Genomic DNA, 27,934 nt, shown 5'->3' with positions numbered 1-27,934 from the left:
GATACAATAATCATTTGAACTATATACAGTATATTATTTTATGTTATATATTTATATATTACATATATTATTATATATATTACACGCCTAGGAGGTAGAGCTAGGCGTCTAGGTCGTCTAGTAATCTAAAGGTTGCTGGTTGGATCCCAGGCTCCTCCTGCTAGCATGCTGTAGTGTCCTTGAGCAAGACACTTAACCCCTAATTGCTCCTGATGGCTGCGTCCGTCGGTGTTTGAATAATTGTAAGTTGCTTTGGATAAAAGCGTCTGCTAAATGTAATATTATATATTTTTGATTGCAACATGTTTTATTTCCTCTCATTATAACTTGTCTCTCTTCCTTGACTGCACTGTTTTTTTTTTGTGCTTTAATGCCTGAATTTGGGATTATTCAAGTATTTTCTCAGTGTCATTTCCAGTATTTAAAAAAAAAAAAGCTGAGGTTCTACCTTGTTTTGTTGTTAAATGACTCTGGGGAGTTGTAGTTGGGGACCTTTTTTTTTTATTTTTTATTTTTATAATTAAAATTGCCCCTGCCACCGCGTTCCCAAATGTTTCTTTGCATTGTTTTCTAGTTGACAGATTAGTCACGCTCCTCCATCTTTGTATTTTATTTCAAGGTTCCAGAAAATCGATCGTGTCACAGCGGCGTGACCCTCTGTGAAATAGGGTTTAAAGGATTTTTCAGTGTTTTTTTTTTTGTCAAGGGATCAGACATCGTCATTGTCTCATTTCTTTCCACATCAGTTCGTGTTCACAGGTCAATGGTCCTGCTCCTCCCAAACTTTGTTGTTTTCCTATCACGAACCATTAAAACCATATTCTACACGGGGGGGGGGTAATAATAATAATAATAATAATAATAATAATAATAATAATAATAATAATAATAATAATAATAATAATAATAATAATAATAAATATAGCTGCAGGCAGCTATATTTGTTACAAAAGTTACAAACACTGTGGACTTACGTCTGGACCAAAAAAATTTGCACTTATGTCTGCACGTTGCTTTTCCGGCTTTCAATTTAAATATCCCTGAAGGTCGGTGTTTCAAGAATTATAACCGTTCCTGGATGACACAGTGCAGACACAAAAGAAAAGGTTGGTTCCTCCAAAAGTTTTCAGAACTTCCTGCAGCGTGAAAACGTCTTCTTTGAATGATTATAGTTTTCAGGGTTTTTTTTAAACGCGGCACAAGTTCAAGCTGTCTGTCTAGGTGTCGCACTCGCAAGTGGCTGGAGGGAATGAGAAAAATGGATCTTGGACTTATATAATTTTAATTCATACAAGTTAATCAGAATTTATATAAGTTCGGGTGATGATGTCACTAAGTGGCCCGCTCCTGAAACTTATGAAATTGCGACACTTTTTCACAAATTTCTGCTCCAAATGTAGATCGATATTTATCAACCTCTAATGTCAAGTCGTCTGAAACATCCCGGTTCTAACCAGACCTCAACCATGTCTGTGTGTACTACCTTTGTCGTGTTTTGGATACTTTAAGCCTGAAACGGCAAGATTAAAAATGGGATCCAGCCCCTTCAATGGGATTAAAGGGGCTGGATCGCTAATAATACCAATGATAATGACAACTTTGTGGACTCTCATGCAGGTCTAGGTCCTTTGGTCCAAATCAGACAACAAGCATCCTTTCCTTCAAGGCGACCTGTTTTAATAGATGAGTAATCATCTAAAAAGGTAAAAAGTAAAGTGAAAAGGACAATGTACAGCTTATAGAAAAAAAATAGAACAATTATTTTGAGTTCCTATTTGTCTATTTCTATATATAAATCTCTATCTATCTATCTATCTATCTATATATACAGTACACACACACACACACACACACACACACACACACACATACAGTATATACACACATATATATATATTTATATACACACACACACAGACATATATATAAATATATATTTATATATATATAAACTGAAAAAAATGCTGAAAAAACTGATTCTGATTCAAATTCCGAACTTTATTCAACCACCAGACGGACAGCAAACCTCGTTAAATGACAAAACAGAAATATTCTGTCAGCGTGCAACAATCCATTTTAGGGTTCGTATCATTTTAGTAATGGTCCAACTCCTCAACTCACATTAAATTCAACATTATTTAGAACCAGTTACAATACTGTGTGTCTGTGTGTGTGTGTGTGTGTGTGTGTGTGTGTGTGTGTGTGTGTGTGTGTGTGTGTGTGTACTGACGTTCAGCTTGAATGAACATACACCTGTTGGATGGATTACTGGTCTATAAGGTGTACAGTATGTGCAGGAGTGAATGTAAAACAAAAAAAACATCAAGGATGTGAGGCCCCGAAAGCTTTAGCACGGTTAGTCTCTTACAATACGTTACTGCCACCTATTGCTGAAGCCAGGCTAAGCTTGTATGGATATATTTCTCTTTTTGTGAAACATAAAGGACCATTCACATCCCTAACAAGCAATAAAAGAAGATGTAATCTGGAGTTAAATCCAACCGAAATCAGTGCCTGAATTAAGTAATGTACATCATCAGGCTACAGCAATAAAACATGATAACTTTCACAGTGTAAAATGTATAGCAAACTGAGCTTATACATTTACCTTTCCACTTCATGGTAGACATAAAGTGAAGATGTGCTGTAAAACTAAAGAAAATGATCTAATATATGCTTGACATGTGAGGATTTCAGATTTCCATGTTAATTCATCAATAAGCTAGGTAGAAGATTCAAAAAACCTAGTCAACTTAAAAGCGAATAAACATGATAAACGGGAAGCATAGTACACAAGCCAGGGTCCGATTCACCAAAGGTTATTCTGGTCGAAGTTCAGCAGGTTAAAGGCCTCGGACCAAGCAGCATGCCGAGCTCCATCCATCTCGGAGGCCACTTGGTTCCCGCTCGCCAGAGCGTGGTTTCCTCCTCCGATGGTAGTATCACAGTCAGGGCAGCGCCTACTGACCATGGCCCCGCCACACTCCGTGATCAGATAGATGTGACCATTAGGACACTTGTACCAGTGACCAGGCTTCATATTTACAGCTGAGACGATCATCTGGCGCTCTTCATCGCTGATCCCAAGACCTGTGTAGGGAAGCCTGTCATCTAGATCCTTCAAGGCCTGTTTCACACCAACCTGGTCTTCCTTGGTGAGTGGGCCAATCCTTTCCAAAACCTGCCTGATGGCGTCCGCTTCAGCCTGGATTTTGTCCATTTGCCCTCTGTCTTCCGCTACTTTGCAGCGACCGTTGAGCTCCGCCAAGTGGACGAGTCTCTCCAGCTCATCTTGCAAATCTGAGACCTGCTGTTCACTGAATTTCTGTTGTGGGTTAACAAGCCATCGTAGGAATCTCTCAACTTTCACACCAAAACATGCGCTTTGCTCTGCAGTCATCGCCTCCCTTTGGACCTTCAGAAGCTTTTCAGCTCTCTCCATGAATCCGATCATGTTTTCCACCACCACCAGGTCATGAACTATGAGATGTGGGGCCTCCAGTCTGTCTTTGACATAGTTGACTTCCATTCGCAGATTTTTATAAAGGTCCTTGTTCATACTCAATTGGATCTTAAGAGCTTCCCTTTGGCGTGCAATATCTGCCCGTTGTCCGTTCATCTTCTCCTTCACCATCTCTATTGCAGCCCGACTGCGGTTGACGTGACATCCGTAGCGGATGTTCTTGCGGATTGGGGTCCGACACCTTGGACACTCTTTTAGTTTTATGACCATCTGCTCGTTTTCCTCAGTTTGCTGGTTGCTATCCATCTCCATATATGTGTCCATTGCTGTGGACTCAAAGATGTGACCGCAGTCTTCTAGCTGAATAAAGCGAGCCTCTGGGTCGTCCTCTGTGCCAAAGAATACCTCGGTGACTTCATCGTGATCACAACTGCGACATTTGCTTGGACACTTGTCTCCACACAGGCCAATGCAGAGATGGCCACAGGTCAGCGCCTTGGAACATGGTTGCGTGCATGGCGGTCGGTCGCAAGGTTCATGGCAAAGCTTACTACAGCTTTGGTGAGGGCATTGCCAAGGGCAGGGCTCAACACACAGGGCACAGGGCTGGCCACAACGCTTCATACACTTGCTGTGGATGCAAGCGTTCTCACATGGCAACTGACAGGAAGGACAATCACGAGTACAAGGTTCCCTGCACCTATGAGAACAAATCAGGAGACGTTCACACTGATGGCGACATGGGACGTGGTAGGACCCCTGGTGGCAGTCGTGACAATTGCCCACACATTTGTGGCCGCATTTTAACTGTTGGTTACATGGGGTCCTGCAGTCCGGCTCCCTTTCCTGATAAAAGCAGTAAGCATTGTGGCTGTGTTCACACTTGAAAGTCATGATGACATTTACCATGCAATCTTTAGTACATGGTTCCCCACAAAACGAATCGCACTGATGGCCACACGGGAGAGTTTTCTCACAAGGCCATTGGCACACAAACTCATCGGGGTCCAGCTGGCAAGGAACCATCTGCTTGTGCTGACACATCGGGATGGTCTTCTCAACTTCCACTTTGCACTTGGGGCAAATGTTGTGGCAAACACGCGGGCACTTGTGTCCGAGATCACATAAAACCTTCTCGCACTTCTTGCTACACAGGTACTTCTTGTGCTCAGGGTCATAAGGGTGACAGACTCTTGCGCACACATGGCCACAATCCAAACGGAACTCACAAGGTTTCATGCAGCCACCTTCTGGGGCTTTCTTGAAATCCTCACCGCAGGAGACTTGGATCTTCTGATCCGGGTGGTTCTGACAGCATAGGGAAAGAGCTTTACCCACCTGTCCCTTCTCACTTAAGGTCTGGAAGATATCGGCCCACAGTTTTACCCGGCTCAGCATCGCTCTGTTTCCAATGCAGTAGAGAGCTTTCTTCGCCCGTGACAAGGCTACACAGACACGGTTGGGGATGTTCAAGAAGCCAACCTTGCCCTGTGCATTGCTGCGGACCAGGGATAGCAGGATAATGTCATTCTCTTCTCCCTGGTACTTGTCCACCACATGTACCTTGACACCCAAGAACTGGGAGGCGGGCATCAAGTTGCGCAGGGTGTAGAGCTGGCCGGTGTAAGTGGTAAGGATGGTAATTTGTTCCGGTTTGTAGTCCTGAAGAATAAGGTAATGGCACAGGGCCACCACAAACATGGCTTCGTGACGGTTCTGGTGGCTTTTCCCTTCTGTGATGTGTTCCTCTAGTTGGTTGTGCTCCACAAAGAACAGATTGGTATTGATGCCCTGCGACAAAGCAGACAATCAAAGCAATAGGTTATACTGCTCGTGCTGTGATGCTATTCACACTATTCACAATGGGCCTCATTCACGCACAGTGCGGCGCACAAATTTGTGCTTAAATCTTGCGTGCGCCTGGTAAAAGCGCAAAAAAATATGTTCTCACTTGAATTTGTTCTTACTTTAGAAGAAACATTTGAACTGCCTCAGGGCATGCGTATGCACAAAGACGTCAGAGCCCTGGAAAATGATATAGCTTTCACTAATTGTAAGTGGCATATTTGAATCTGAGTTAGTAAAAAGGAGCACATTTCAATATTATACAATATAAAACATTTTTTTTACAACCAATAATAATGGAACACCTATTATTTATCTTCTTTGCGTATCTCGGAGTGTGTGTGTGTTTTTCTATTAGTTTAAGTCTGAGATCCTTAAATCAACTCTGTGGCAAGTGCAGTTGGTTTACTGTTAACAAGCTGGCTATAAAGCATCATACTGATCTCCAAGCAGGTGTGACAATGGATTATTTCACTTTATCGGTATTTTTAGGAATACTGAAATGCGGCTCCGGGGCTTCAGGAGTTAACTGAGTGATCAATGGCTGATCACCTGGTTTCCACTGGCAAGAGAAGCCTTTCTTTTATTATTATTTATTATATTATTATTATATATTATCATTATATTATTATATAAGTAATAAACTGGAGCAGCAACTTTATCCCCAGACCAACCGCGCCATGGGAGACCAAGTCCAAATCCTAAATCCGTTTCCTCGCTACAAGCACCAAACAAATTAATAAAGGAAAAAAACACTTCTAGATCAAGCCACTGTTTTTATTTAAGCCATTTAAGTGCAATCCTTCAGAGGAAACGGCATCTACCGCCTCCGTCACTGCAGCGCAAAACTCCTGCAGCCATAGCAGACATGCACAGCAGAGTGGGCTCCTCCTCTTTATTTACCTCTGCACCGGAACCAGGAAGTTCCTTATATGGAGAAATCGGGGCATGGTTTATGCTAATTACCACTCGCGAGCATGCGCCTGTCAATTTAGAATGGTTCAGATTTATCAACATATTTAACAACGTGCGTGTTGAGGAACAAATGTGGCCGCTACACACGCGTCGTGAATCCGGCTCTTTTGCGCACAAAGTATAAGCACATATTCGTGAATGAGGCCGCAAGAAGGTAGTTGAGGCAAACAAAACAGCAAAGAGGGCTTAAATAGTTACTGAAATAACCTTTTTAATAACTCTAGCTACATTCACCACCCCACCACACACAAAAAATAACCATAATCAAATATGACTAATATGTTCTAATGCTTGATTTTCATTGGATTTACTTTCATCAAATAAACCGAGAAAAGACTTTTCACTGACTCAAAAATGCATCTCATCAAATAATTCCGATTTTTTTTCTGAGACTATGAATAGATTGAAAAGCCCACGAGCACATGCTGGGATGCTTTCATGTTCACGGAGCAAGAAAACAAGTTTGAACCGCTGGAAAAACTCACAGAAACAGAGATGCAGTGGTGCGCAGTGCATGTGAAAACAAAAAAACCCACCTTGATGTCGTCGTAGTCCAAGACCGAGGAGTGGTTCTGCAGCTCAGGGTAGATGTGTGGAGTCAGGAGACGAGCGATGTCTGGCCTCATACGATGCTGCACAGCAACATGGAAAAAACCCCAAACCACAAGCGTATACACAGACACACACACACACACACACACAAAAATGTTACGATTGTTTTCTTAACTGCAATTAAGTGCATTTTTGTGATTAATCGCTGCTGATCTGACAGTGATCCCATGTTGAAATTTCATGAAAGACACTACAAGCAATCATACTGTATATTCCCGTAATCCTGGGTTATATTAATACTTCAAATATTACTCAGACTCAAAAGTAGATGTAAAATCCATCACGTCACATCACATTCATGCATTGTGTCACAAAGACTGGCTATTACCTTGAACAACATAGGCTCTAATCACTATAAATACTTCTGCGATATTTGAATCATCCATTCAGTAGTTAAGGCTTCTCCAACACGATTAATCTGGTGTGTTACACAAGATACAGGAGGGGGAGTGTGGATTGGCCTTCACACAGTATATACTACATTTAGTACAATAACAACAACAACAACAACAACAACAACGCACAAACCTGGTATTTGAGTGTGACATAAGGAAAATCCATTTTCACCAGTCTCTCAAACATGGACACCTCCAGGTTGAAGTTCTTGGCCAGGTCATAGACAGTAGCACTCGGGCGCAGCTGGCAGAAGACAAACATAGCAGTGATCAGAGTACACACACCATCTGCATTTATTACTGTTACCTCCTTGACTACTCATGCGGAGTTAGTGAAATTATGACTTTACTCAACCATTGAAGCATCCAGCACGTAATATGAGTGGGGATGAGGCGAGACCTTCACGCTGATGTTAGGTCAGTTTTATGAACATTTACACCGATCAGCCACAACATTAAAACCACCGCTGATAACCACTGATATTGTGTAGGTCCCACTTGAGCCACCAAAACAGCTCTGAGCCATCGAGGCATGGACTCCACAAGACCTCTGAAGGTGTCCTGTGGTATCTAGGACCAAGACGTGAGCAGCAGATCCTTTAAGTTCTGGAAGTTGCGAGGCGGGGCACCTATGGACCAGGCTTGCTGTTCCAGCACATCCCACAGATGCTCGATGGGATCGGATCCTAACCCCGGCCGTCGTCCACATGAGGTAGAAGAAAACGATGAATGACTCATCAGACCAGGCCACCTTCTTCCATTGCTCCATGGTCCAGTTTGGACATTCCCTTGCCCCTTTCGATGGTGGACAGGGGTCATCATGGGCACTTGGTCTGCTGCTACACAGCCCCATACACAGCAAGCTGTGATGCACTGTGTGTTCTGACTCCTTTCTATCGTAGCAGCATTAACTTTTTCACCAATTTGTGTTACAGTAGCTCTTCTGTGGGATCGGACCGGACGAGCCAGACTTCACTCCCCACGCGGATCGATAAGCTCATGGGCGCCCCATGGCCCTGTCGCCGGTTCACCGGTTGTCCTTCCTTGGACCACTTTTGGTGGGTACGAACCACTGCATACCAGGTACACCCCACAAGACCTGCTGTTTAGGAGATGCTCTGACCCAGTCATCTAGCCATCAGAACTTGTCAAAGTGGCTCAGATCCTTACGCTTGCCCATTATTCCTGCTTCCAACACATCAACTTCAAGAACTGACTGTTGACTTGCTGCCTAATACATCCAACTCCTTGACAGGTGCCATTAGAACAAGATGAGCAATGTTATTCACTTCACCTGTCAGTGGTTTGAATGTTGTGGCTGATCTGTGTATTTTTACAATTGTAGAGGGAAAACAATAATTACTCATGAGATGAATTTAGCTTGTATGCTGTAGACATGTGTCATAATAGCCTATGCATTATCGACTGTTTACAGTTTGAGTTGTATTCATGCTAATCAGCAGGAACAAATATTTGAACGACAGACACCCCTAGAATGAATGAAGAACCTTTAATTGTCACACAGCACACGATATAGAACCGGGTTTCGGTCGCAATGTTTCTGACAGCATGCTGGTAAGTAAAATTCTAAATACAAGAATTGTAAAATCAGATAAATCATAAAGAGAAAAAAAAAAGAAAAAATGTAAATACATTTCCTTTCAAAAAAGTATTTGTGAAAGGAAATAGGGGATAGAGAGGAGAGAGGTAGAGAAGTAGAGAGGTAGAGAGGTAGAGAAGAGAGGAAGACTAGAAGTGTTGCGTCAGATACACTTCAATTCAGTCTTAATTGATTCATATAAAGAGCCATTGAATTCCTATGGGCGAGGCCATTTTCAAGTCAAACTGTATTTCAAATGAGATTCTGATGCTGCTGGAATGTCAATACAAGGCGTTTGGAGGAGGAGGTAAAGTGTCCGCGGGGAAAATAGACCCATAAATCCATGGGAAAACCAGGAGACAAACATTAATTCTGTATTGGGTCAACTTGAAGAGCAATTTATCCTCCGCCTGGTTGGGTGCAGTTTTGGGATGATGTGATCCAAGGATGAAAATTATTTCCTTTACTTTTTTAAGCCAAACAACACCAAAAGGAGCCAGTCCTCTTGAAAATAAAACCGCATGTCGAGCCAAGGCGTTTGTCTGTTTGTCCTTAATCAGTGCTACACACTCGGTTGGCATTAAATGGCCATAATATTCAAAGGATCGTTTGTAGACCGTGCGTTTCACCAGATTAAGTTGAGAAAATTGACTCTCTACTCTTTACTTGGTGACTCACCAAGAACCGAATGTCAAAAAGGTTCAAACCTTTCATCACTATTAGTTTGAAACTTGAGCTTGTTCTTGTGTCGATGGAGCTGCTATTCTGTTGGAACTGATTCATTTTATGAACAGTGTTGGGGGGTAATGCGTTACGAGTACTTGGATTACTTTTTTGTCGTAAGGAGTAATGCACTGCATTTGTTTTGCAATTCACGTAATCAGTTATATAGTTACGTTTTCAAATAGCCAATCTATTACTGTTAAAATGTCTTTACCTGTTCCTTTTGTTGCCACAAAAACCAACACACAAAAAAAGACAATGCCGACGCTTTTGCACCACAGTTTCCAACAGAAAAAATTACTACTTTTTGTAGTACTACCCTACTTGTTAGTGGTCTCCAAAGAGTTGTCCCTGCCTGCTGGCGGGCTCCTATGAGTTGTCCTTACTTGCTGGTGGTCTCCTATGAGTTGTCTCTACCTGCTGGTGGTCTCCTAAAAGTTGTCTTTACTTGCTGGTTGTCTCCTAAGAGTTGTCCCTGCCTGCTGGTGGTCTTCTATGAGTTGTCCCTATCTGCTGGTGGTGTCCTCTGAGTTGTCTCTACCTGCTGGTGGTCTCCTTTGAGTTGTCCCTACCTGCTGGTGGTCTCCTTTGAGTTGTCCCTACCTGCTGGTGGTCTCCTATGAGTTGTCCTCACTTGCTGGTTGTCTCCTTAGAGTTGTCCCTGCCTGCTGGTGGACTCATGAGTTGTCCTTACTTGCTGGTGGTCTCCTATGAGTTGTCCCTACCTGCTGGTGGTCTCCTATGAGTTGTCCTCACTTGCTGGTTGTCTCCTTAGAGTTGTCCCTGCCTGCTGGTGGACTCATGAGTTGTCCTTACTTGCTGGTGGTCTCCTATGAGTTGTCCCTACCTGCTGGTGGTCTCATATGAGATGTCTCTACCTGCTGGTGGTCTCATATGAGTTGTCTCTACCTGCTGGTGGTCTCATGTGAGTTGTCTCTACCTGCTGGTGGTCTCATATGAGTTGTCTCTACCTGCTGGTGGTCTCCTATGAGGATGAGGTGTTGGCATTCTCGGCTCAGTGCAGTGATGGTGTGTGCCTCCAAAACCTCGGCGGCTTCTTCTACGATCACCAGCCGCGGGCGCACTGCCTGCAGAACGTTCCGGAACTTGGCGGCTCCTGTGGTCGTCATGCCGATGACCTGAGGATCATTTTAGATCTTGGAAGTTGGAACCTTGTATGCAGCCTTATCGCCAGTAATGAGTTCTTTATCTAAAGCAATTTCTTCAGGTTTTTTAAAAAAAGATTACACTTAAACGGATAGCTTTTCTGACATACAAATAAATGGACAAGTGTCATGCACTTTCATTTGATAACATTGCGAAATATTTAATAAGGAACAACCACAAACTGTTAACAAAATGTCATTTTGAGTAAAGCCCCTCTTTAAGACCTTAATTTAAAAAAACATCTTATTTAAGACATCTTAAGATTATTAAGATGATTATGATCCCTCTTGAACCATGAATACCTGATCCTTGTATCCATAATTCCATTATTATGACACTGCTTCCCACCAAGTTCAAGTTCAAGTTCAAGAGATTATTTGTCACATACATACACCAGTTTGCGTACCTTGGCTTTCTTGAGGAAAAACACGTTCTCATTCCATTGCACGTCAGCCAACCTTTCGGCTGCATTATGATAGTTGCCCTCAAGATCCTTGATTGAGGCACGTAGGTCCGCCCTGTAGCGCGACACCCACAGCCTGCGGATAAGACAAGATAAGACTTTACGAATCCCCGCAGCAAAATTCATGCATTACAATTTTTCATTTAACTAGATTATTATAACTAAATTTAACTGGCTCCTCACTCCAGTCCAAAATAATTTGCAGTTTAGTGACAAATGATGAAGAGTAAACTAAGTGCAGAAAAAGGTTAAAAAGAAGAAATTAAGGTCAAAGGTGTTATAAAAGAAAAATAAAAGAAAGATGAAATGGAAGAGAACAGGCGAACCGACCGATAAAGTTTCCATCTCTCCGTCAGACTGAGACACCAAATATCCAAGATGGCTGCCTCCTCTTCCTCAGTCATCGCAGTGCTCTTCCCCACTTCTCTCTTGATTCTCTTTTTCATTTTTTTCTTCTGCTTCTGTTGGACCTTAACAGCAAGGAATAAATAGAGTTTTCCACAATCTTATGTTTCCATCCATTCCGTCGGATGAGTTGATGAAAATAAACACACATTTTTATGTTCCAATGTTTCAATGTCAATAGATAGCGATTCTTTATATATGCTTTTTCCATTAATTTATCATTAACTTGAACTAAGATACATCTGGTATGTTATGTATTGTATATAAATATGCTTTTGAGAACAGCAATAAATTAATGTGAACAGGTGTTATTTAAGATAAATGCAACAAAGTACCAAGTTACTCAGTTATACTACTGTTGTATACAAAGACGTGGTCTCAGCTACCTTGCTTGGTAGAATGAAAAGAAAATATTTATAAATAATTCTATCAATTTTGGGGTCTAGATATTATTTCCTAACTTTTTCAACCATAAAGCCAACTTTACCCTGAGCGTGAAAAACCATCCAACTGTCCGACTCCCTCTAGTGGTTGTGGTCAGCAGTGCATGTGTCTGCATTTCACATCTCAAACTGGGAGAACTGGGTCTCCTCCAGAGTCATTTGCTCAGCGGGACATTTAGCAATATCCACGAATAACAGTTTAAAGCCTCCTTTATATCATAGTGTTTGCAAAGTGCAACAAAAAAATACATGCAATCAATTAATGAAAATAGACATTAGAGTGAATATGGTGACATCTAACCTTAATGTTAATAACATCTTTCATTTATATGCGTAATGTGGTGTGATTCAGTGCGTTTCATGTGCGAAATCCGACTATACCATAGAAAAGAAAAAGACTTTTGGTTTGTTGTTTGTTGTGGATTTTTCGGATTCGGTGTAAAGCTGGCTTTTACTGTGATCTCTGCCCAAAACTGAATGGGATGTTTCAGTGTAATGTGTAGTGTTCTACCTGCCACTCCTCGGTGCTGGGCTCAGCCAGGATGTCCATGTTGTTTGTGGTCCGATCCAGCATCAGCTCCTCTGCTCCCCTGATGGCTTCCTCCATGTCCTGCCTCCGTTTTCCTCGCTCGTCCCCTACACGCTGATCAAGGTCTTCGATGAATCGCTCCTCCTGGATCAGATCCGCTTCCTCCGCAATTTCCAGCAACCCGTCATTCATCTCTTCCTCATTATCCTCCTCTTCCTCCATATCTGGGAAAATTTTGCAGAAAATTACCATAATCATGTGTAATTAAAGTACAGTACATCCATATCACTAGTTCTTTCTTGAGCGAAAGGCATCGAGATCAAAATAGATGGATAAACAGATTAAGATGGAAAAAAAACTTGCCAGTTTTCAATACATTCATTTGTACAATAACCTTTAAATAAAGGTTAATATATTTTATTTACATTTTATTTATTTATTTTCCCCCATGAAATCCCCCAACCCTAATTTGGAAAAAAAGAAAAATATGTATGCTCATGTGTGTGTCATGCACATGTCATTCTTGCAGCTGTTCCTCCTAAATCCCATCCATTTTCATAAGCTGCACTGTATTTGAATATGAATTTTGAGCCTCACCTCCATTTCCATTCCCGTCATCTGCCGCCCTCTGCTGGAAAAGCATTGTACCTACACCTAACCACTCTGTGATCTTCTCACCACCCAGGTTGTGTTTAAAAACAAAACAAAAAAAATTTACCATGACATATGTGTAATTTTTTCATTTCCAAATCCTATACAGTTTTGGTATTATAAAAAATATATATATATAAAATATCTTCATAAATTAACTCATCATAGCATGTTGCAACGTCTCTAGTAATATTTCTTCTTGTTGTTGTTTATTTTTGGAATATTATTTCTTGTTATTGCTTGTATTTATTGTTGCATTTTAGTTGTATTGCATATTGCCAATTCTTCTCTATTTTAAATCTATAACTTTATTATTAATGCTTATTGTTTTGACATGAGCTGCTGTAAAACTGCAATTTCTTCTATTTAATTATTTTAAGATGAAGGCGGGACTCACGGGAGTGACTTGCAGGCTGCACCGGTGCCTCTCCGAAATGAAGTTGTGCAGGAAGCGCTCGTGGAGGACGCCGTTCAGGCTGCATTGCATCCAGGAAGCCTTAGTCATGAGGACGTCCTGATAGTCTTCCATCTCTGTTTTAATCTGGGGGGTGGGGGTGTAGATGTCAATGAAATGGATTTTTGTTATATCTTCAAAGAGACATTTCATTCATCATGAAAAGATAAATAACAAAAAAATTCACATTTTTATCAATAGCTGTCGCAATAATAAGTTCAGAATTACACTGAAAGTATATGCAAATAGTCTCCAAAAATTTTCAAGAACATTTGCAAAAGATTATTTTGTAAAAAATATCAAATATTTTACATTTGCACGTGGTGAATTTGCTAAAGCAGTGTAGCTAGTTGTGGTCACCTAACTGCCGATATGGATGAACATTCGCAAAAGTAAAACAGCACCCTGGGATGGAAAAAATATCCCCGCCACCTCAAAAACAAATCGATGGGTCACAAGAAGGAAAGTACGTCTGAGAGCGATAATTCTGGGACTTCTAATGTAATCCTCAAACACAGACCTTCATATGGATTTCTACTTTAATAAGTTTTGTGGAGTCGGAGTCTGTTTAAACATTCCGTTTCCTGCTCCGTCTCACCTCGTGGTAGGCGGAGCGCAGGTGGCGTGGCAGTGCGGTGGTTTTTGACTGCCTCAGCACCTTCAGCGAGAAGGCCTTGACGACCTCACTGTTGGACCGGCCTCCGACCCTCACGATGCCCCGATTTAGGAAGCCATGGATACCTTGAAGTACAGTAGGAAAATAAAGCTATTTTACACTCATTTCTGGTGCTGGCAGTGGTGGTGTTGGGGTGGAGCGAATAATGGGAGGAAGATAGTAGCAAGATAGTAGGAAATGAGTAGCAAGATCCTAGGAAATGATGCCTCACACACACACACGCGCACGCACACACGCGCACACACGCACACACACACACACACACACACACACACACACACACACACACACACACACACACACACACACACACACACACACACACACAGACACACCAGCTGTTACAAGTCGAGAGCCGTTCCCAAAACCTCTCTCTTCACTTGAGCTATTCATCAAAGCAGTGACTTCCATGGCATGTAATTCATGAATACCAATGTGGTCCTAAATCGGATACAGGTCTGATTTTTCTTTTTCTCATTTTTCATTCTGAACAGCAAAATTGGAATTCATGTGACTTTAACGTCACCCTAGAGCAGGAGTTCCCAACCTTTTTATTATCACGGACCGGACTGCAATGCACAAAATGTTTACGGGCAGGGGATGGATAACTTCAATAAATAAATAGACCGATCCGGTGAGGGGGCACCCACGCTCGCCGCGTTTTATGAATAGCACAGGATCTAAAAATAGCGCGCGCGTGTGTGTGTGTGTGTGTGTCCTCTGAGGGAACGATCGGGGCGCAATTTGCGCACATTGTGTTTTTAACTATTTTAAACTTCTTAATTGAACAAAACAAAAAAAAAAAAGCCGATTTCATCTGCGAGCTTGAGCTGAGGTACACGGTCCCACCGCCCGACAACCACCGCTCCACGGATCGAGCCGGGTCGCGGTGCATTTGCCTGCCATGTTGACCTCCGTACGACAGCGTGCTCCGTGTGACGTCTTTGTTACTTGTGTGCATGCCGGTCAGTTCAGGACCGCAACCCGTTCACACTGGAATCTGATTTTGGCCACATTCGAAAAATGATGTGATCAGTCAAACAAAACCCAAAAAAATAAAAATTGTATCTAAGCAATAAATCTGAATTGAGCACTAAGAATTGCAGTGTGAACGTAATAGCCTAAGCCCCTGTCCCACTTGCACTGAAAGCCATAATTTCAGTGGCAGCGTCCCTTTGGCATCATTGGCATCATGTGGGAATCTGATAAATGTTCCGTTAAAGTCGTTCCCTAAATCTTTCCGCTCTCTACCTAGTATCATTTGGGAAAATGCCAGTACTGCTGTGAATGGAAGTGTGTGGGAAGGGAAGCAGTATCATTTCTGTAAAGTAGGGGTGGAGGCTAAACCAAATAAAGCACAAATAGTGGGTTTTTACTCATACTTATTCGGTACAAATATTTAAACAATTATTTGTTTTTCGGGAAGAAAAAAATAATAATAATAAAACATTCGGAAAGACGGCGAGTCCGAATCCGAACAGTGATGCTCGGCTGCAAAGACCGGAAACGGAAACACATCCAGTCTCTAGGGAGACAGGTCTTTATAAACGCACATTTTATTATCTTTGTTCCGCCGGCTGAGCCGCAGCGAGCGAGAGAACAGGCGGAGAAAGTTCCTTCTCAGAGACTGAAGGACAGGCTGAAAATTATCACACTGATTTAATAACTTTGAGTTTGCGGTTATTGTGTGCGCTGCAATAAGGTCCCAGGGCCCCCGTCCCCGCACATAATAACCCTAAACCCAAAGTTATTAAATCAGTGTGATCATTTTGAACCTGCCCTACACTCTCTGCCTCTGGAGAAGGAACTTTCTCCGCCCGTTCTCTTGCTCCCTCCAGCTCCACACCGCGGCTCAGCCGGCGGGCAAGCAAAGCGCTTGTGCCCGATGCCACCAACACCCCCAGCTCTAAAAAACACATCTCGGGTCCGAGTGGCATTTTTTTTCAAGACAAAAATAATAAAATATAAGAATAGAAAAGAGCTGTCTCCGTAAAGACTGGCCGTGTTTCAGTTTCTCGTCTTCGCAGCCGAGCGCCACGGTTCGGATTCTGCATTTTCCCAATTTTTTTTTTTGTTTTACGAAAACAAACCATTTGAATATTGGGACGCAATAAATAGTCCTAAAAACCCACTATTTGTGCTTTCAAATTCAATTTCTCAATTGATACTCGGTCGAGAGTGGAGAGATTTAGGGAATGACTTTTACGGAACGTGAAAGTCATAGTATGTCTACATCGCCGCCATATTGGAACGATCGTCAAGTAGGAAAAAAAAAATACATTTGTTGCAAAACTTTTGTTCTACTCCAGATAGATCATAAACCCTATATTCTCAAACTCATTAAAATCGGTTGAGAAGGGTAAACATTACAATGCTTTTTATCCAGCGACTTGCGACCGACTGCTCCAAGATACGAGCGGAGAAATTTGCAGTTAGCGCGTCACCGGCCAGTCAGCAGTCAGTCAGCAGTCAGTCAGCAGTCAGTCAGTGGGCGACCTAAATCGTGTGTGCACGTTGTTTGTGGCTTATTGATATGTTTTTCACATTTACTGTTTTTGCGCTGTGTATTTTGTTTATTTTCATCCTTCATGATGAGTCCTAAGAAGAAGGATGATGGGAAAAAGAAAAAGGCAATGAAACCATTGAAACTAAGAAGGAAATCATGGAAAAATATGAGCGTGGTGTATATGGAAAAAATTGCTTCGACATACGACTGTTTTAAGATATAAGGGAAAAGATAGGAGGAAGAGGGTCGGAAGATGGTGAAGGAGATATTTTCAAATGACCTTTTATTTACCCTCACTTACTGTATACAATCATTATCCATATGCTACAGATAAGATTCTTACATGCTTCATAATGGGAACAGCATGTCTGTCTCTTGGAACATCTTTTCATACTGTCTCTGCATTTTTCTTCCTCGATAAGTCTCTCCAGCCCACATTATACCCTCTTTTCCTCTACAGTATTTAAACTGCTAAGAGAGCAAGGCGCATTTCACTCCTTTCCGTTCCCAGTTACTGCATATCTACTCCGAGACACCGGTTCTCCGTTCCTCAAACAAAGAAACAATCTTATTAATGTCTTCTATCATGCTCCTTGGGGCACAGGTGCACTATTTATTATTTCTAAAACGCATCATGTATTCTATTGTTGTATTATTGTAGGGGCATAGACAGAAGATGACACATAACGCTTGGCCGATATGTATTTTTGTTCATGCCACAGACTATTGCACTTCTCCGGCGTACCCTGCAGGGTGCACTTGAACAAGGTGCCCAGGTGCTCAGGTGACCAGCTGCTATTAAATTTACTTAAAGCTTTGTCAAAGTAGTATTTTGCAATTATTTCTCTGCATTTGTCCATGATCTAGGCTGACGAACCTGCAGGCTCCAGAGGAGGCCTGACCCAGAGAGAAAATCTGCCATAATTGTGGGAAATTATAGAAGGAAAAGAGTAAGAAGATAGGAAATGATGGGAGTAGGTAGTAGGATGAAAGTAGGAAATGATAGGAGGAAAGGAATAGGAAGATAGGAAGTCATGGGAGGAACATAGTAGGGAACGATAGGAGGAAAAGAGTAGGGCGATAGATTAGGAAGATAGGAGGACATGATAGGAGGGAAAGAGTTAAGCCTATTTATCATCAAGCTAGCCCAGATGGTGAAGAGTTGAAGAGCAGCATTGTACTCACCCTCCAGGAACTGATCCAAGGCATGGTTTGTGTAACAGACAACCAGCATGGGAGCATCGTCTTCTGGGTCTTTCCAAAGGGACTGATTGGTCAACAGAGCCTCGGCGATCTTAAGACCAACATAGGTCTTTCCTGAGAAAACAAAAACGTTTATTCCAAACTGGAATTCCTTTCTCGATATTACATAAATATCTAAGGCAGTGTTTTTGTTTCAAATTACACTGAAAAACAAAGTATGGAAATTAATGGAAATGCAACAGTTGTACTAATTTATCAGTTCCAGCCAGGATTCCAGCATCTGTGTACTGTTCATTAAAACAAGGATTCCAGCATCTGTGTACTGTCCATCAAAACAAGATCAACTTGAACTATGAGTAGTGATGAAAGGTTCGACTCTTTTTTGAGATTTGATCCTTGACGAGCCACTCCGTAAAGGTGGTCATTCCAATTTTCCCGACTCGTTTGATTTGGTTGGTGTAACGCATGATGAACGAGGGAGGACTTCCAGGTGAACGATGAACGAGGGTCAGAAGAGTCGGTTCAGCTCTGAGTTGTGAATGTTATTCTCACAAGAATCATTTAGTTCCGTCAAAATGATTTATTTTGCTGGAAAGCAGCATGTAAATCAGTCAACACCCAAATGTTTGATATCTCACCGGTGCCAGGAGGTCCTTGTATGATGGCCAGCTCCTTGGTGAGGGCTAACTTGAGGGCTCTCATCTGAGACTCGTCCAGGCCTAAGTGCTCCATGGGGGGCCAGTCATCCGGCCTGAGGCTGTGGAAGGGCAGGACCTTCCCCTTGTGCTTGGGGTCCACCACCGAAGAGAGTTGGTACATGTCATTCCCCCTCAGGTACAAGGGTGGCTGCACCTCTGAGCTGCACTCCACGATGTACCTGGGTTTGGAGCCAAATGTTGTAACATTTTCAGAAAATAATCAGTGCAACATTTGATTAATGAATCACACAGATTACTTAGTTAATGAATGCATGTATTCATTAATTAATGAGTTGATTAATTACTTAATTTATTAATTAATTAAAATAATAGAACACCAAAATAAAAACAACCAAAAAAATCTTTGAAGACATTGTTATAATTATTAAAGAGATATTTTTTTGGATTAAACAGTAGATTGTGAGATGAGATAAGAGTGACCACACCAGTGCACTCAGAAACAAATTACTTAATTCGATTAACAACAAATTAATGTATGAATACAAATGTTATCACCTCTGGAAAGGAAGGTCCTCTGCCCTTATCACTTGCAGACCCTCCAGAACATGGCGGTAGGCCTCAAAGTATGCTGTGGTCTCCACCATCAGAAACACCTGATCAGTCTGCGGGATGCCAAATATCTCAAAATGTGCAAATATCAGCCTGATTAATCAGCCTTCCGAATAATCAGTCAACCACTTGACAAGATTATCTTTTATTTACTTAGTACAAGATTTTATTTTATTAAAGTACATTTTATTGTTTTTTTTCTCATAACCAGTATATGCATATAGAGAATATTTATTACATTATATTGTCATTAAGCAGACACTTACAATAAGCACAATTGTCACAGTATCAAACCAACTGGTCACAGCTAGCTAAACATTTTGTAATATATACAGTATATATCAGTCTTATCATATTTGTTAAATATAAGAGTCTTAACTTTTGTTATATATAAGAGTCTTATATATAACTTATTATATATATATCTAACTTATTTCACCTGAAAGGCGGCCATCTTGTGTCTGCTCTCCTCAGAGAAGATAAGCTGGACCCGACCGTGCCGCAGATCTTTGGGGTCTCGGTCTGACACCGTGGCGAATAGGAAGCTCTGAAATCCGTCGCAGGACAGGCAAACCATAGAGCCGTACAGCAGGCGCTTGGAGTTTTCCCAGCGTACGAACTGGTGAAAAAGAAGAGAGCACGAAAAAAGAAAGACTGGAAGGTTAATGAATGAATGGGATATTCATTCATCCCATTGACACGCTCACGTAAATGCAATGCAAAGCTGCACAACTGTCGGGATGTGAACTGTCGTGTGCAGAGATGTATTGTTTATTGTTGGTATTTGTGATTATTGTACAACAGACCTGCCAATTGGGAAAAATATTTTGAATACTACAATATTGTAACAGGGAGTCTCTGTGGCATTTGTTACTGCAGCTAAATGACTCCATCAGTTATTCAGACTGTAGTCGTCTCGTAACGAGGCTAATCACATCGTATGCGAGTTACTACAGCTAACTATATACAGTATACAAATTAATCTCATTAGGATATACCCCGAAAAATACATCATCTTGTAAAGTTAACCAACATGTTTACCAACTACAGATGACCCACAGATTCAGATTTCTGATCTGCTGTATGTCAATGACAAATACATCGCCTGATCTCACGTGATTGGACAGCTGCCCATACGGACTACCGCTGCCATTTTCAGTGACCACAATAATGAGATTGCTGATTTTCACACTGTTTATAATTGTTCATTATTCACTATGGAACAATGATAAAACAGGAAACTGTCCCTGATTTCCAATAAAATAAATTACAACATGGTACGGTCACTAAGCTCCAATAAAATAGAACATAGGACTGTCACGAAGTTTCAGTATAATGCAACCTGTAACTCTCACAGAGTTTTAGTCGGACACAACATATAACTAAGATGGAAATGTCCAGTCCAAACTTCAAATGAACGTCCCTTTCACTTGCAAATATACATTTATATTATATTTATAAGGTACTTGCAAATAAATTGCAATCATTACAAAAAATAAACAAATAAAATAAATGGCCAACTCTTCTCACTCTCGTTCACTGTAAGTCCTCCTTCGCTCATTGGGCGTTAGACAAAGTGAATCAAATCCAAGAACCGAGTCTCAAAAAAGAGTCAAACTTTTCATCGTGAGTGGAGTTCCGTTGCGACAGCGGTATAAACGCAGTCTGCAGAATGTTAGAATATTGTCAGGCGATAGATAAATTATTTATCTAATCTTCTTTGTTTAGCTTGAAGTACCTCCTAACAGCTGACATTTTCTTTCTTTCGCTGTCTTTTTTAAGCTTTAACTAGACACTACATTACATAACGTATGTTACATTACATTGGTACAGGGTTTGGGTATCGGAACATTTTTATGAGTACAGAACATGGGTACAGTATCGGTGTGTAAATTTGACTGGCACAGAATTTGAAAATATATCTGACCCTCCCATGAAAACCGACAAATTCCGGTCACCGATCGATCTGTGCATCTCACGTTTCATAAGTTAACATTACAGTCACAATTTTATGCTTTATTATAACTCTCCCACTTTGGCAGGTCTGTATAATGCCAGATTTGTCATCTATCTTGTGTAGCGGACAGTCCCCTCATAATACTGGATTTCTTTTGGCCCCTCGTGGACATTCCAGGTCTGTGTTTTGAACTCTGATCTCTCACGATGAGAACTGTCTTTTGTGCAGAGTTGTCTAAAACCTAAAAATGTCTGAATTACCCTAACCAGACAGTAACTGGACCCTATACCACCAGGGAAGGAGATGGTCAAAAATGATAAAGAGGATTAGCAGTGAGATGTGAAATCACTTTGCAACCCGTAGGGGGTCAGTTAGCTGCAAACCCCTCTACCCACCTTTTCCTGTTTTTGTTTGATGGTGATACGACAATTTCACACTTTCCTCTGTGTAACTTTCTTTCCTTTGTCCTTCTTGCAAACACACGAACACGATAAAAAGCCTGCGCTCCCTCCCTCCCTCTGTCACATCTTCATCTAAAGTCGACCAGAGCCAGGTCATAAACTAGGATCTAGATTCTTGAAGACCATCTCCACATTTCCTCATTTGAAAGTGAAGAATTAGAGCTTCAAAACAAGGTGTCACTTGTGCAAATCAAGAAAATATTTAAAAAATGTTTTTAAAGCTATGACTTGTTAATGACGAGGGTGCGGCAAACTGAGCTTCTGAGATAATCACCCTCATAGTTTTCCCAACACTTGGCTTAATTCAGCCAGCTCCCTAAATGCAAAAGGATTGGAGGAGCAACGAAGCCACATGGCTATTGCCACATGGCCACTTGACATCCTGCTGAATGGAGACTTGACACCCCGCTGAATGGGGCAATCTCTGCATTGTTCTTGTGTTTTGAGGAAATGTTGAACAGCGTCATCAACACATCTTTGTTTTTAAAAAAAGCTTTTAGTCAACAGTAAGAATATACATGTTTTATAAAAGTAGTATTATTTAGGAGTTTAAAAGTGCGGACAACACAACAAAATGAACAGTCTGTCAATAATATTAGTCTCCGTATATCAACCTTGATGTGTCATTTAATATATAAATGTGCGAAGGCCAAATATCTTCAAGGTTGTTGGAGTTATTATGTGGCTAACCCCAACCCTACCCCAGCTACACTCTGAGAGCCTGTTTGGGGCTTCCTCTTTTAATTTTCTTTTCGCCCCTGGCTGCATTTGCAGGTAAATTTGAGGATCTTATCCATTGCTACTTGTTCATAATCTGCATCACCAACCTCAACGAACTTCATCACACCATCAACTTGTCATCGGTCTCCTCCAGTGCTTCTTGAACATATTCTGTTTTATCATCACATTCAGGTTTATCCGTGTCCGGGATAATGCCGGTATCAGATTCAGCATTGATGGCGTTCCAGCGTCGAAGTGAGATAACTGACTATCATCGCGGAATATGTAGTCCATTACGTGCTGTTTACAGTGACTTTGATCTATCACACTGGTCAGATTAAGATCTGTGATATGATTTAGAGCACATCTTGATGTAGTCCACCTGTGTGCACCTTCCTCCACTCTTGTATGTCACCATCCTCCCTCTTCTTGAAATACATATTCACAACAGCCAATTCCATCCTTTTGGCGAAAGGATGGAATTGGAAATCCACAAAATCCACCACCATCTGTCCTTCTACATTCCTCTCCTTGACATCATACCTACCTATCACCTTCTCGTCACCTATGTCTCTGATCCCTTCACCAACATGCCCATATGCACTGACCACATTCATTATCACCCCATCAATTTCCAGCTTCATGCTCATCACTCTGTCCGACACTGACGTCACCAAAACACTCTTGGCATATTGTTCCTTTAAGACTGTCCCTACCCCATTTCTCCTGCCATCCACTCCATGGTAGAACAGTTTGTACCCGGCTCCGATACTCCCGGCCTTACTCCCCTTCCACCTGGTCTCTTGTACACATAGTACATCTACCTTCCTTCTCTCCATCATGTCAGCCAGCTCTCTCGCTTTACCCTTCATAGTACCAACGTTCAAAGTTCCTACTCTCAACTCTACTCTCCTGCCCTTCTTCCTCTCCTGCTGTCTCCTGACACGCCTCTCCCCTCTTCTTCTTCGGCCGGAAGTAGCACAGGCGCCCTGTTAACTAATGGTACCAGTGGTGGTCGTTGGCGGGCCTCGACTGATCCGGTATGGAAATCAGATTTGTTGTACAGATTTGGCATGGTATTTACGCCGGATGCCCTTCTTGATGCAACCCTCTCTATTCATTCGGGCTTGGATCAGGCACTGATGATACACTGGCTTGTGCACCCCCAGTGGCTAGATTATTATTATTATTATTATTATTATTATTATTATTATTATTATTATTATTTATTAATAATAATAATAATAATAATAATAATAATAATAAAGGAGATGATATATTGTAACTTTCACAAAGTATACTTCAAAGTCAACCTCAAAGGACAGAAATCTGGGTGTGGTCCTCAGACTAACCTTGAGAGGCTTGGGGTCAAAGGTCAAGATGTAGGCAATGCCCGTTCGCGTGCACTGCGGCAAGCCCAGCTTGGCGTCGAAATACACCCGGATGTCGTCAAACTTCTTCTTCAGCAGGTTGCCGTCAGCTTGGGCCTGAAGCAGCTCCTGAATGCCCTCACGCAGCGGCCGCACAAAGTCCTCTCTCAGCAGCCGGAAGTGTGTGTCCAGGTAGATCTGGATGTTGCTGTACTTCTTGGTGGTGAGGTTGGGCCTCAGGAAGGGCCTCTGGTCCTCATGGAACTCCTCGGGAGTCGGGTAGATTGGTATGTTCCGATAATCCTCCCCATCTTCATCACCTGGAAAGGTGTTTAGTGTGAAACATGCAGGTTGGCATACCCAGAGAATTAATGTGTGGGGAAATGATGGAGCAGTTCGATTTAAGATTTTTTTTTTTTTTTTTTACTTAGTATTATAGCTGGACTCATTTTTGTAATGCAATTCGCCACACCCACCTAAAAATTGGACATTGCCCGCGATCTTGAACTCAACATCACATGAGGGAGATGCAACAGAGCTAGATCCTCAGTGTGTTTTCATTTTAGATTTATTTCCCAGTTTCCTACTTGTATGAAACAAAAAACATGAACATAACTACCTCTGATCCTGCACTGTCTGCAGCGTGGGAAGGGAATTTTGTAAAAATAGTGTAAATAGTAAATCCTAAACACAGTACTTCACCATCCTAAATAGCTGTGTTACTAAATGACTGACCTGCCGACTGACTACCACCCTGCTAATGCGCTGTGGCAGCGAGACAACGACTCCCTTTTATGACGTTACTGTCCAGATTTTAAAAAATAAAAAAAGGGCTTTTTTTAACTGCAAAATTAAAACACCTAAATCATTCCTGTATTTTTGCCCTGTCTAACTGTGAAAACATTAGTTTTTGTTTTTCAAACCACCTTCTCCATAAGCCCAACATTGCAAATTAAAAAAAACAAAAAACCTGATAGTTGTTCTTTAAGCCGGCTTCACAGCAAATCCGACAAAAGACAAGAACAAACCAGAAGTCCATCCTTTCTATGAAGAGTCAGATTTAGCAAAAACACGCTGCAGAATTTCCATCCCCAATCGAGGCTCCGGGATGCATTTATCAATTAAAATTATTCTGTAATTATACATTGAATCAATTGATTTTTTTCATTTTATTGTTTTCCATGTTTACATATGGTATTTCATGGCACGCTATTTGCACAACAGGCTTGTTTGTCTTAGTAACTGCTCAGTGCAAAGGAATAGGAAAAACAATGGCAGCTTGCTTATGGTGTATTTAATGGAAAATTCCATTTAATACATTTTGATAAAGATTATTTTGTGTTTCTGTTATCAATGATCAAAGCATAGTGTGGCTATAACTTGATGCACTGCTTTGTAAATATAAAAATCTTTCTTTAGTGTCAAATTTGAGTTAATTCAAAAACTGTGATTAATCGTAATTAATTCTACAAATATCATGCGAATAACATTTCAATGGTTTGACAGCCCTCGTCTATATATGTTTTGGGTTACCTTCGGTATCAGGGCCGGCAGGGAGGAGGTTGTAGTGGTCATGGTCCGAGCGCAGGGTCCCCTCCCTGGATCTTTCCTGGAGGTGGTTGACCAAACCCTGGACGACGTCCAGTGTTTCCTCCGTCTGAGGAGTGACGGCCACTCCCAGGGTCTTCAGGCTGGAGATGGACGACCGGAGGAGGACCATGAGGACAGACACCGCCTGAACAGAGCTGGCCGGGAAGATGCTGAGCACCTGTTGGAAGGAGGAATTACACAGATTTACCAAATGTTGTGATTTCAGAATATAATGTATTGCAATATTGTCTACTTAAATGACAGCCGACCCCTGTTACACCATTTTCTTTCATACATACTAAATAAAAACAGACGTGACAAAATAACAATTATTCATAAATAAAGCAATCTCTCGTGGGGGTTTGGGGCTCAGGCCAGGGTGGTGTGCAGATTGTGGGGTCAAGTCTTGGCCCTGTAGTCGGGCTTGCGTGTCCTTTCAGTGTCCCGTTTTGGGGGGGGGGGGGGGGCATGCCCGCCTGCCAGGGCTGGTTAAAAGTCCCGTCTGGCCCTGGGACCCGCGCCAGGCATGCTCAGTGTGGACTCCCTATATAGTCTCCTTCGAGGTGGCAGATTCCCATCGTCACACCTGGCTGTCCGGGTATGGGTTCCCTGGTGCTCTCAGTGTGCGGGGTACTCATCGCTGGGGGGCCGGGCTCTGGGTGGGGGGTCTGTCTGCCGTCGTCTGTTGTGTTGTCCACAAGTGTGGCCGCCGGGGGCTGGTCAGGTGCGTCCTGTGGGGCTGAGGGCTAGGGGCACCTGTGGCTTGTCGCTGTTTGTTGGGGCCGGGTGGCTGCGGCCCAGTCTACTGCACCCCCGGGTTGATCTGTTTGTGCTTCAGCGATCTCTCCCAGTGCCACAACTCAAACTCAGTACATACACCACACAACAGGCGTTTTTCAGGTTTGCAGGACGGGTGGTGTGCGAGCTATGTAAATAAGGATGTGGCAGGCGGCTGCGATCTTGCCTGTCACGCTCCTGCCCTGGCGTGCTTCACCTCTGTCTTGCAATTTTAATACTACTCATATTAGCTTAGAACACATACAGTATACACCCACACAAATCTTACTCCGAGCAACACTCCAACAGACCAGGGTCTGTGGGTCAGGAGGGGTGTGAGTGAGTTGGGTTCCACATGTCTTAGTTGTTTATAGACCAAAACATGGTAAGATCATTTTCCAAAGAGGCGGACTGGTGGCCGCTCTTGTATAACAAAAAAGCTGTGCTTTTGTCATCCCACAGGACATCGGCCACAGGACAGAGTTGTTGCAAGCAGTTCTTGATGATTAAAGAATGAATAAAAAGTGACATTGCAGGTTGAGAAGTTGAACTCCACTTGCATATTAATTCTACCCTAGATGAAACGGAATATCTGTGTTATATGCCCAGAATATCTGTGTTATATTTTACCTGTGCTGACAGCACAGGTAAAATATAAATCACTAAAAGCAATCTAGATGATACAATTACATTTAAAATAAATAATTAATTTATAGTAAAAGTAGAGTTTGTAGTTTACTACCATTTTAAAGCTACTTTCATTTCATTGCACCCCGTTCGTCAATTAATCTAGTACAAATCATCAAGAGTTTAGAATAGTTTTACAATAATAATGTGATATTTTCTTCTTTTTTTCAATTACTGTATTGGATAATTCGTTTGTTCGATTTTTTTCAGATTTATTTTTTTCTTTTTATTCCATTTTACCTTGGACAGCAGAGCCAGGATGTTGTCCAGCTGCTGGGGGTATTGCTTGCTGTGGGCGGGGTCAAGCCTTGTGCACATGCCCACCACATAGTGCGGAAGGACAGTGCGGAAGAAGGCAGAGTCCTTGACATGGGCCACCAGGTGCTGCAGCGTTCCCCGCTCCGCACGCGATGTGAAGGCTGTGCTCAGGGCGGAGCAGAGCAGCTGCACCAAGTCAGGCCGGAGCTCGTGCTCCTCCAGGAGCGTGTGGAACCCCGGGTTGGAGGCCAGCGTGATGGCCACCTCCGAGGGGCCCTTCCCACACAGCTCCTCCAGGGCCTTGTAGCCCAGTCGCCGGACACTTTGCCTTTCTTCTCTCTTTCCGCCTCGGCCACCGATCGTTCCCCTCTCCGCTGTCTCCTCCTGCTGCTGCTTTCTTACTTTGGGTCTCACCGCTCCATCTCCTCCATCAACAAAAGTCCCTCGTCCTCCTCGTCCTCCTCCTCCTCCCCAAGCCATTTTGCCTCCTCGCCCTCTGCCACTCCCACTCCCTCTCCCTCTCCCTCCAAAACCAGCTTCTCTAATGTCTTCCTCTGTATTCTCACTCCGGCCCCTCTCATTCCGTTTGCCTCTCCCGCCTCCCCTTCCTCTCCCGCCCTCCCCCATGGAAGCCATAGTTTCCCTGTTACCGCTTCCTCCTCCTTCGTCTCTGCCGCTCGGGCCTCTCCAACCCCCCCTACCCCTCCATCCGCCACGAACATTGTCCTCATCTGGG

At 42.4% G+C, this 27,934-nt stretch overlaps 1 protein-coding gene across 1 annotated transcript; it reads right to left on the bottom strand.

The window, feature by feature from the left end:
- Positions 1–2,031: 2,031 nt before the first annotated feature.
- Positions 2,032–27,678, bottom strand: znfx1 (zinc finger, NFX1-type containing 1; the record flags this gene model as incomplete). Its single annotated transcript, XM_080001025.1, has 17 exons — positions 2,032–5,254; positions 6,820–6,915; positions 7,424–7,534; positions 10,585–10,752; positions 11,187–11,319; positions 11,574–11,713; positions 12,603–12,844; positions 13,218–13,290; positions 13,669–13,812; positions 14,324–14,466; positions 18,093–18,224; positions 18,749–18,987; positions 19,325–19,431; positions 19,818–19,997; positions 23,869–24,206; positions 25,420–25,654; positions 27,181–27,678. 17 exons carry the CDS (start codon positions 27,676–27,678, stop codon positions 2,810–2,812), a joined length of 5,424 nt encoding a protein of 1,807 aa, XP_079857151.1. The 3' UTR covers positions 2,032–2,809.
- Between the last annotated feature and the right edge of the window lie 256 nt (positions 27,679–27,934).

This window comes from Zeus faber (assembly GCF_960531495.2).
Source record: "Zeus faber genome assembly, chromosome: 5".
Lineage (NCBI taxonomy): Eukaryota > Metazoa > Chordata > Actinopteri > Zeiformes > Zeidae > Zeus > Zeus faber.
Note: the sequence above shows the minus strand (reverse complement) of the source record. Positions and strands in the feature narration are given on the sequence as shown.